The sequence below is a fragment of the Neolamprologus brichardi genome, chromosome 13 (genome assembly GCF_056152115.1).
Source record: "Neolamprologus brichardi isolate AB-2024 chromosome 13, ASM5615211v1, whole genome shotgun sequence".
Classification (NCBI taxonomy): domain Eukaryota; kingdom Metazoa; phylum Chordata; class Actinopteri; order Cichliformes; family Cichlidae; genus Neolamprologus; species Neolamprologus brichardi.
Window position 1 is genome coordinate 22,686,403 of NC_142116.1, and position 10,569 is coordinate 22,696,971.

A 10,569-nucleotide genomic window follows, 5' to 3' on the forward strand; every position below is an offset into this window, starting at 1 on the left:
GTCTTTTGAGATCACAGGATGAAGTGAATTTAAATTTACTGTTGAAAGAAAACAATCTTTTATGTTTCTGACCACTTCTCTGCACCAACAGTCCTTTGTCAAAGGAATGGATTTGATCACTAAATAATGAGCATTTCCACTCACTGGAAGGCAGAGCCATGTGTGTCCAGGTTCCACCTCTTTGCTCTACAGACTGATAACTCCCCTTTGAGCTACTGTATATGGTACTTAATAGCTAGCAGGACTTTGAAGCCTCCACTTCTATATTTTCCGTTTCCTGCTTAAAAACCATCCACATCTACCCGAGCCAGCCTGTCTGAGACCCCTCACCGTCTACTCGACTGGGTTACCGCCTAACCCGCTCCCCCCGCACCAGTCTACAGACTAATGGATTGTGTGTGGTTGCTTTTTTGGTTTCCATAAAATAAAGCATCTTGCACTGAACCTCAGCACCAAGCTCTGCCCCTGCTACCAGTGGTGTCCTGGCAGTTTGTTCCTGTCTGTCACCAGCCCCCTGCTATAAAGCCAGTGTTATCTTCAGTGTTAAGTGCACGCCACAGACGGAGGGTCAGCTTAAAGTGAGGCAGCAGAGACACCCTGTCCCGCCTGGTCCCACCGCACACAGGAAGCAGTGCTTCGCTGGGTCCCCTTTGTCTGGCCCCGGAGCCTGCTTCGACCAGTGACGCAGGCGCTAATGCAAGAAGACACTCAGCCAAATTACGCTCTAATTTCCCCTCAGGACTCAGACGGTCCCACTGGCCCTTGAGAATTGGACTGAGGATTTGTTCAGAGTGATTTGTTTTGTCTTGTCCCTCCCATATCGATGTCCAGTTCGCTCACTCAAGTTCTAGTTCTCTGGTAAAAGGCGACTAAATTGGGGATTTGAGAATAGAGGGATTCAAGGAGCATGAGTCCTTAGAGGATAGGAGGCATAGCTGTTTAAATACGCCCAAAGAGAAACAAAAGTAGTAATTTCACTAATGAACACGAATAAACGTGCAAACTAATCTGCAGTTTTGTATGCAGGCATCACACTTGCCATCACTCTCGTCTTAGATGAGTGTGAGAATTTGGTAGACTTCTAAGTTTCTAGTATGCTTTAGTCATGTTTTGTGATGCCCGTAATCTACTCATCTGCTTAAAGAACTAATTTTGTGTGAGCCGCTCAGACGCAGTGCGTCATATTTGTAGACCTGTAGCTTACTTCCCTTCCAGCAGGGGTTTAATTGAGTGACTAATATGCACGCAGTCAAAGCCCTTTGAAGGCTGCCATAACTCACTCATAAGTCTGTTCACAGATTAAACAATGATGCACCAAACTGTTTTTTTTGCTTCAGGTTTGAATGGCTTGTGACTTTGTGCAAAAGGCTTAAGCCAGTCCCCATTTACACTGCGGTTGGAAAATAAATAAAAAAAAAAATATATATATATATATATATATTATATTAATTATTATATTTAAAATATATATATATATATATATATATATATATATATATAAAAAATTTAACAAGTCAATATTTAGTATGATCACCTTTGTTCTTCAACACAAGCAAGATTTCTTTCATTCAAAGCTCTTCTTTGGATGTTGGCTGCCTTTTGTTCTGTTCTCTGTCAAGATGATGCCACAGTGCTTCAATAATGTTCAGGTCCGGGCTCTGGGGAGGCCAATCCACGGCTGATACTGCTTAATTTTGTGTTTTATTATCCAGGTGAGCTTTCACTGTGTTCGCAGTGTGTTTGGGGTCATTGTCGTGCTGAAAAATAAAGCCAATGCCAATTAGACACTTTTATATTGTGTTGCATGTTAGATCAAAATCTGACTACTTTTCTGCATTTATAATTCCATCAAATTTGCCAAGATCTTCAACACCACTGGCTGAAATGCAGCTCAGAGCCTGCAGTGTGTTTTATAGATGGCTGGAGACGCTCACTGTTGTACCTTTCTCCTGTCCTCCATACATACTGATGATCATTTGAAGCGAAAAACAAATCCCCCAAACAAATCAAATTTGGATTCATCACTGCATAAGACTCATCAACACTCATTTTCAGTCCAGTTCTTGTGTAATTTGGCATAACTCAACTTTTTCTCCCTGCTTCCCTTCCTTAAGAATGGCTTCATGACAGCCACACTTCCACTGAGACCATTTCTGATGAGGCTTCAGTGAACAGCAGACGGATCAACTGTAAGGGCCAAAGGGCATCTCTTTGGCCTTTTTGGGGTTTTTTTGGGTTTTTTTTTTTTTGGATTCTCTCAATTTCTTAAAGACATGACTTTCAGAAACCGTACATCTGCTGTAGATGGTCCTCCATTTCCCTAGTTTCCTCAGTTTTTTTTTTATTTTTTATGGACAGCACATTATGTCGTGAGGTGCCACATTTTTGGTTAATACCTTTTTGTTTTTGAGAATCACCTTGTTTGTGGACAAAAGTTTTTTGTTAACTTAGGTATTTTTTTTAAAGATTCAATGAAATGAGAACAACATTTTTGTGACAGTAATACAAATATTAAATTAAGTGCTTTTTTATATTTCAGTGATTTATACGTCAGTGTTAATCGGCTGAATAAAGAAAGAAAGAAAACGAAAATGTTCAGACGCAAGGACTGGACTGAAAATGAGTGAGAAAATCCCCCCCCCCCCCCCCCCCCCCCCCGATACAAAGCGTGGACAACGTTTCTAAAGTCTGAAGAATTATTAAGGATGACTTGATATATAAATAATAGTTACAAGACAGTCTGATTCCTTGAAAGCAAAAAATAAAGAAATAAGAGTTAACCAAAGACTTTTTTCATACTCTAAAGCAGCACAGAAAACTATCAAATGCGGAATTTCTACTCCAGTGCATTTCAGAACAAATGCTGGAGTGAGTTTGTAAAATCCAGCAGACTCAACCGCTGGTTCTTAATCTTTCTGTCCTGTGAGCGCCATCTGTAGTTGGTTCTCTTTTTAACCCTACAAAGCCCGAACCATGAAAGTTCCCAGAAAATGATTTTTTTTTAAACTTATTTATTTTACTGGAGCCTTTATTAAACCGCGTTACAAAAGTAAAAATGAATAAAATGAGTAAAAATAAATTACATATAAATGTACACTATGACTAATTTTTGCGACAGTCGGTGTTTTTGTGCACTTTATGGGGGACAAAAATCACGTTATACGGTTACCAGGTCTGAGTTCCTACAACACAGAAGATAGATCAACACTAAATAATAATAGCCAACAATTTACAAAAAGGTAAAAGTATTTTACAGTGTGGTGTGATCTGAATTTCAAAGCTGTTCCAAGATGGATTATCAATTTTTTCCCGTCAAAACAACAACAACAAAAAAAAAATGGACTACTTTGTCCGGGTGCCAGGGGACGTCCTGATTGGCCAGAGAATCGCAGTTTTCTTAAAATACCACAGTGTCTGCACATATAAGAGGAAAGTTTCAAACATTTTTTTTGATGATTGCACTTTAATTCATCACCGCTCATTCTGCGTCCTGTCTGACGGGTTATTTTTAGGGCTCTTTTCACCAAATATAACCCGCCTCGGTCGTTTGTCATCGCGTCACAACAGGTAACATTATCCCATTCCTCTTCCTCACTGGCTGGGTCGGAGGAGAGGTGTGGGGTTTGGGGCTATAAAAGGAGGGACGGTCACAAGTGCCTGACACTCGTCTTCGGTCTGCTGAGGTAAGAGATGAAGACGCCTTTTCTTTTCACCTCACAGGGGGCTGCTTTAAATACTCACGATAAAACTTCTTTAAAACTTAAGAAAAAAGACAATTTTATTGCCTTTTTTAAAAAAAGCACGAGCAATGCCTGATCGTTTGCAACCAATGCTTATTCGTTAGGTGGAAACAACGGCGACAAAAATGACTATTTGGTGCAACTTGTGTAAATGTCACGTCAGTACTCCTTGCACTTCCCACCATCTGCCCGCGGATCACCGGAGCCCAGTCTACAGGAGGTTCAGGTCAGTGATAACTCTTCTTTCCCCTCCTCTCTGCTCCACGTCCTCTAGTGGCTGAATCAGCGCACGGCTGCTGGGAAAATTTGGAATCAGCTGTGCGTTATAGTGCATGCACGACAGGGAACACTTAATCCCCCCCCATGTCTACAGCCTAGTAGCTTATTATTTGTGATACATACTAATCCAGCCTTGCACATGATGCCGCCAAAATTATGCTGAATCAAAGAAAACTCTTTCAAAGTGATTCTTTTAATATACATATATATAGGAAATGTGGTTCTGAATATAGCATAATAATGGAAATTCATAGTGTGTCCGTTTGAAAGGTTATAACACATAAGCTAAGTCCAGATAACTGCCCTAAAAAGTCCAGTTGTGGATCTCTGATTAACTCACTGGGATACATTGTGATATAATTCTCCTTTTGTGGCACTTTCTGAGAGCTTGTGACGTGGGGCACCCCACTCAGAGGACACCCACTTTATAAGGCAATGAAGGGAGCATCAGAAGCCCAGCCTTCCCTGTGTGACGCCCACGCTGAAGCCTTGGCAGCTATAAAAACCCCAGGCTCTCCGTGGATGGGTCCAGACAGATACTGATCACGCAAAGTCTATCGAGAGCCCTCATTTCTGTTGGAGACGCACAACAGCCTCTCATATCAGCAGTTTCCATAGGAACCCTTGATATTCAAAGTCAGCTTTGGCTTGTGGGGAAGAGATATCAGGCAGGGTGAACTGTGGAAAAAAAGAGGCAGGATCAGTTCAGAAAACTCTGTTAGGTTTTTGTTTTTTTACTCTTCACTTGCCACTTAGACATCTTTGGGTTTTTTTTTTTTTTTTTTTTTAAATGCGAGTGTGGAAATAGACAAAAGTTCGAGCTCACCGGATTTACTACTTTAGTTTTCAGTTCAGCCTTCTGACCTCAGTGACCATGGTCTCTCACAGATCCACCAAAGGGGCATCCAAAGCTCGACGGGACCACATCAATCATGAGATCAAGAACATGCGTGCTCTGCTGCCCATCACCCTGGAGGACCAGGAGCGACTCTCGTACCTTCACTCCATGGCCGTCATCTGCACCTACATCAAAAAGTCTGTTCTCTTCCAGGGTAAGTTTTCATACTGCAGTCATCCTTTAATGCCTTTGAACTTTTAATCTGCATTCAGCCTGCATCGCTGTCAAACAAAATGGGACTGAGCATGAAGGCCTCTAGGGACCAAATCAAAAAGTAACAGATGTGATAACCCGCAGAGATGCATGCTGTATAAGCAAAGCTGAACTCACTCTTTCCTCTCTAAGGGCTCCCAGCTGGAGAGCGATCACACTGCTCTCTGCCACATGAGGTCTTTCTTCAAGCCTTGCACGGCTTCATCCTCGTCTCCACCGCACAGGGCAGGCTGGTGTATGTGTCAGAAAATGTAGCCGAGTATCTCGGGGTTTCCATGGTGAGCCTTTTTGTTAGCTACATTGTGTTTTCAGGTGTAATGTTGCAGCACTTTTAGTTTCTGAATCTTTGGGAGCTAATGGGAAATTGTGTAACTTTCCCAGGTAGACGTGCTGCAGGGAGACACGATATATGATATGGTGGAACACTCTGATGTCGACATTGTTAAATCAAACCTGGACCTTGAAAACAACTCAATGTCAGGTAAGAAAGATTTGGAATTCAGTTTAAAATGATATGTATGGCATTTGAAATGATTATAGTGTTATCACGTGCTGGTTGCTGGTACTGTCACAGATATTTCTACTGTGAGGAAAAAAAGTAAGCCGGTTTCCTTGGAAATTCAACTTGGTTTGATGCAAATCCAGTGAGGACACTAAAGAGGTTTCAGATCTGCAGAAAATGCCAAATTTGTGAAATGTGCTACTGATGCAAAATCCCCCAAATGCCCCACAAAGCCCTTATTTTAAGCCATTTTATTCATAGTGAGTTTTAAAACTTGCCCAACCTCTTTTTTTACAAACATGAAAGACTAAACTGTCGCGTTTTCTTTCCTCAGAGCGGAGCTTTATATGTTGCATGAAAACCTCCAAGACCTTTAAGTTGCAACATGGCAGCTGTTCCTCTACACTGGTCAGAGGAAGCTTCCAATTCTTCCCTCAACCCTATGCATGCTCCCCTACCACTACAACCAGCGAGCCACTGTTCGTGGCTCTCTGCACCCCAACAGTGAACTGCCTGAGGAGCACCGACTCTCACTTCTGTCACAGCTTCAACAGCACACATGGACTGGATATGAGCTTTATGAAGCTGTCAGATAGGTACAATTGCACAACTTCTTCTGTGAGCAGGAATAATCAGCGTTTTTCTGTTTATTGACATTTTGATTTTCCTTTTTAGCGTTTCTCTTTTGTTGGGGTATTCAGCAGAGGAAATGATTGCTCGATCATGGTACAGCCTCATCCATCCTGAAGATCTGTCGCTGAGTGCAGATTCTCACAGAAGTTTGAGTAAGTGAACAACAGCCTTTAAGACAAAGAGACAGCTAAATGTTAAGATTTCAGTATTCACTGGCACATTAAATACCTGTTGTCATCTGTTCACAGCACACTGAGCACTTTAGTTTTCAGTTGTTGAATGATATGAAATAGTAAATATTAAGACTGTTTAGCATCATTCTCTTTGAATACAGTGCTTTAGTTCAGTTACATATTTATTCTGTTTTTTTTGTGTGCGATACGTTTGAGGTTCTGTGTGCACGGTTATAACCATGAACATTTCCTCCAGTGCACTCAGATGACGGCTTCCAGGTGGAAATGGTGCTGAGACTCCAGCGCATGGATCTGTCGTGGTGCTGGATCTATAGTCGAGCCACCAAAGTCTCTGGGGAATGCCAGACCATCAGCTGCACCAACTTCATCATCAGGTATTATGACCTCCTCTGGAAAAACTGAGCAAATGTTTGAGTGTTTTCCCAGTAAAGACGCTGACTTGTTGCACGTTGTGTTCCTGCAGTGAAACTGAGGCCAGATTTCTTCAGAAGAAAATCAGCAGCATGGCCTTCAAACCAGCATTTCTGCCAAATTCCTACCACTGTGCTCAACACCCTCAAAGCTCCAACAGTAAAAGGCAGAGGACACCCAACAGCCAGAGTGAGGAGCCTGGTGCCAGAGATACGAGGGAGTCTGAGCACGACACAGACTGTGTGGTGAGCGGCTCTTCCCCGAGCTCACCTGCCCTCCTGGGTGATAGCCCTGCTGTCTTCATCCCTCCATACAGCCCCGCCTCCTCCAGCTCCTCTCTGCAGCAGGAGGAGCTCAGCCATGACATTCTGATGGATGTGCATGCATGCACAGATCAGTGGCTGTGCTCCCCTGAGGCCTCTCCCTCCCATTATTCCTACCCAGAGACTGGGCTCACCTGTCACCATTCACCCTCAGACTCCCTCCCTGCAGCCACTCAAACCTTTGACCAACCATCCTTTGGCACGCTCAGTGGCCACACTCCACCCACCCCATCATCGCCATCCTGTGATTTCAGAGATTATACATCTGATGCTCGCTTAGTTCCAGACTGTCTCTCTGTGTCCGACATGTGTGAGAGCCCAGCGGACTGTGCCCTGCATCCAGATGATTTTGGCCTTCTGTTGCAGCCACAAGAGGGCAGCATTGTCCAACTGCATCATGATGCTCCTGACTTATCCACACATACCAGTGTTTTTAATCCCAGCCAGTCTCCCACATCCCTGGAGTCTAACCAGTATAGCGAAAGTGAGCAGGTGGAGATCAGTATTCTGGCCCAGCAGATCTCCTCACTGGCCAGCAGGTTTGACCAGCATCACACTGTGAATCCCTATCAGCATGTGATCCAAACTACAGCCACCAACACGATGCCCTCAGCCTGTGACTGGCCCCCTAATTCTCCTCCCCCCTCAGTTTGTCTTCCCAATCCTGCGCTGGTTCTTGATGTTGCCATGTTTGACAGCTTCATGAAAGATCTGAACATGTTCACAAGAAAAAGCAGCACATTGAGCGATACCAACTACCAGCAGGGCTTAGTGTGCAGCAGGAACGGGCACCATCCCCATCAGGAGCAGCAGGAGCACATTGGCTTCATTGCAGAGGAGCTGCTGGCTGCAGAGCACTTCACCGTGGGCAGCATCGCCATAGATCCCATCAGTATGCAGCTGGGACGCCATGATCAAACCACTGGGTTGCTTCAACATCATCTCTACTAAACAGTCCACCCTAATGAGATGGCACATGACAGTTGTCGGGTACAGATGGTGCTGAGACTCCAGTTTGTGGATCTGTCATGGTGCCGGATCTATAGTGGAGACAAAGAGTGAGTGACAGATCAGCTGCCTTGCATGGCTTCACCCTCATCACCAGCACACAGGGCACGCTGGTCTGTGCTTGAGAAAGTGTAGCTGAATATCTCGGGCTTTCCACGGTGAGCCCTTTTGTGAATTACATTGTCATTTTTAGGTGTAATGTTGCAGCAGTGATGGACTTTGAATCTGTTAGATCTAACACCAACTATGTCACTTTCGCAGGTGTATGTACTGCAAGGAGACACGTTATGACATGGTGGGATGTTCCGATACTGAGATTGTTAAATCAAACCTGGACATCGAAAGCAACATATTATCAGGTAACCAAAAATTCAAATGATGTGCGGCATTTAAAATGACTGTATAAAACGACCCCCCTCTTTTTGCTGTAATATTACTGACATTGCTGCTGTAGGTGGAAAAAATGAGCCAGTTTCCCCTGAAATCTGTTTATGAAATCCATTACTGATGCAGCATTGTGCTACAAAGCCCTTATTTTAAGTGAATTTCTTCCATTTAATTCATAGTTAGTTTTAAAACTCGGCAAAACTAGTCTTAAATGTTTTAACAAACATGAAAGACTAAACTGATGTGTTTTCTTTCCTCAGAGCGGAGCTTTATATGTTGCATGAAATCCTCCAAGACCTTTAAGTTGCAACATGGCAGCTGCTCCTCTACACTGGTCAGAGTTGAGGGAAGATCTGGAAGCTTCCTCTGTGTGTCCTTCCTTACCACCACCACTGAGCCACTGTTTGTCACTGTCTGCACCCCAGCAGTGAACCGCCTGAGGAGCACCGACTCTCATGGACTGGATATGAGCTTTATGAAGCTGTCAGATAGGTACAATTGCACAACTTCTTCTGTGAGCAGGAATAATCAGCGTTTTTCTGTTTATTGACATTTTGATTTTCCTTTTTAGCGTTTCTCTTTTGTTGGGGTATTCAGCAGAGGAAATGATTGGTCGATCATGGTACAGCCTCATCCATCCTGACGATCTGTCGCTGAGTGCAGATTCTCACAGAAGTTTGAGTAAGTGAACAACAGCCTTTAAGACAAAGAGACAGCTAAATGTTAAGATTTCAGTATTCACTGGCACATTAAATAGCTGTTGTCATCTATTCACAGCACACTGAGCACTTTAGCTTTCAGTTGTTGAATGATTGATGACTGATTATATGAAACCCTAAATATTAAGACTGTTTAGCATCATTCTCTTTAAAGACAGTTCTTTAGTTCAGCATGTTACATATTTATTTTAGCGTGTGAGATACGTTTGAGGTTCTGTGTGCACGGTTATAACCATAAACATTTCCTCCAGTGCACTCAGATGACGGCTTCCAGGTGGAAATGGTGCTGAGACTCCAGCGCATGGATCTGTCGTGGTGCTGGATCTATAGTCGAGCCACCAAAGTCTCTGGGGAATGCCAGACCATCAGCTGCACCAACTTCATCATCAGGTATTATGACCTCCTCTGGAAAAACTGAGCAAATGTTTGAGTGTTTTCCCAGTAAAGACGCTGACTTGTTGCACGTTGTGTTCCTGCAGTGAAACTGAGGCCAGATTTCTTCAGAAGAAAATCAGCAGCATGGCCTTCAAACCAGCATTTCTGCCAAATTCCTACCACTGTGCTCAACACCCTCAAAGCTCCAACAGTAAAAGGCAGAGGACACCCAACAGCCAGAGTGAGGAGCCTGGTGCCAGAGATACGAGGGAGTCTGAGCACGACACAGACTGTGTGGTGAGCGGCTCTTCCCCGAGCTCACCTGCCCTCCTGGGTGATAGCCCTGCTGTCTTCATCCCTCCATACAGCCCCGCCTCCTCCAGCTCCTCTCTGCAGCAGGAGGAGCTCAGTCATAAAATTCTGATGGATGTGCATGCATGCACAGATCAGCGGCTGTGCACCCCTGAGGCCTCCCCCTCCCCCCCCCCCCATTATTCCTACCCAGACACTTGCTTGCTGCAGCCACTCAAATCTTTGGCATGCTCAGTGGCCACTCTCCATTTATCTCCTAATCTCCAACTAATTATTTCAGAGCGTGTACATTCTCAATTCTGATGCTTGCCTTGTTCCAGACTGCTCATTTGTATCCGACACATGTGAGAGCCCAGCGGACAATTTCGACCTTCAGGTTAAGCCACAAGGCAGCAGCGTTGACCAACTGCATCATGACCCATACGTACCAGTCTCTTTAATCCCAACCAGTATCTCACATCCATAGAGCCTGACAGCAGAGAAACCAGTATTCTGGCTTAGCAGTACGGCTTAGTGTGCAGGATGTATGGGCCCCATCCCCATCAGGAGCAGCAAGAGCACACTGGCTTCATTGC

At 44.1% G+C, this 10,569-nt stretch overlaps 1 protein-coding gene across 2 annotated transcripts; it reads left to right on the forward strand.

Annotated features, from left to right (window-relative positions):
* Positions 1–3,865: 3,865 nt before the first annotated feature.
* npas4l (neuronal PAS domain protein 4 like) lies at positions 3,866–8,290 on the forward strand. 2 transcript variants are annotated; one of them, XM_087849770.1, is made up of 8 exons: positions 3,866–3,966; positions 4,908–5,071; positions 5,263–5,408; positions 5,512–5,611; positions 5,967–6,228; positions 6,308–6,417; positions 6,695–6,833; positions 6,923–8,290. In XM_087849770.1, the coding sequence occupies exons 1-8, from the start codon at positions 3,866–3,868 to the stop codon at positions 8,142–8,144; spliced, it is 2,244 nt and encodes a 747-aa protein (XP_087705896.1). In that variant the 3' UTR covers positions 8,145–8,290. The 2 variants fall into 2 exon arrangements, with proteins under 2 accessions (XP_087705896.1, XP_087705897.1); XM_087849771.1 differs by having other exon boundaries at positions 5,272–5,408.
* The last annotated feature ends 2,279 nt before the right edge of the window (positions 8,291–10,569 follow it).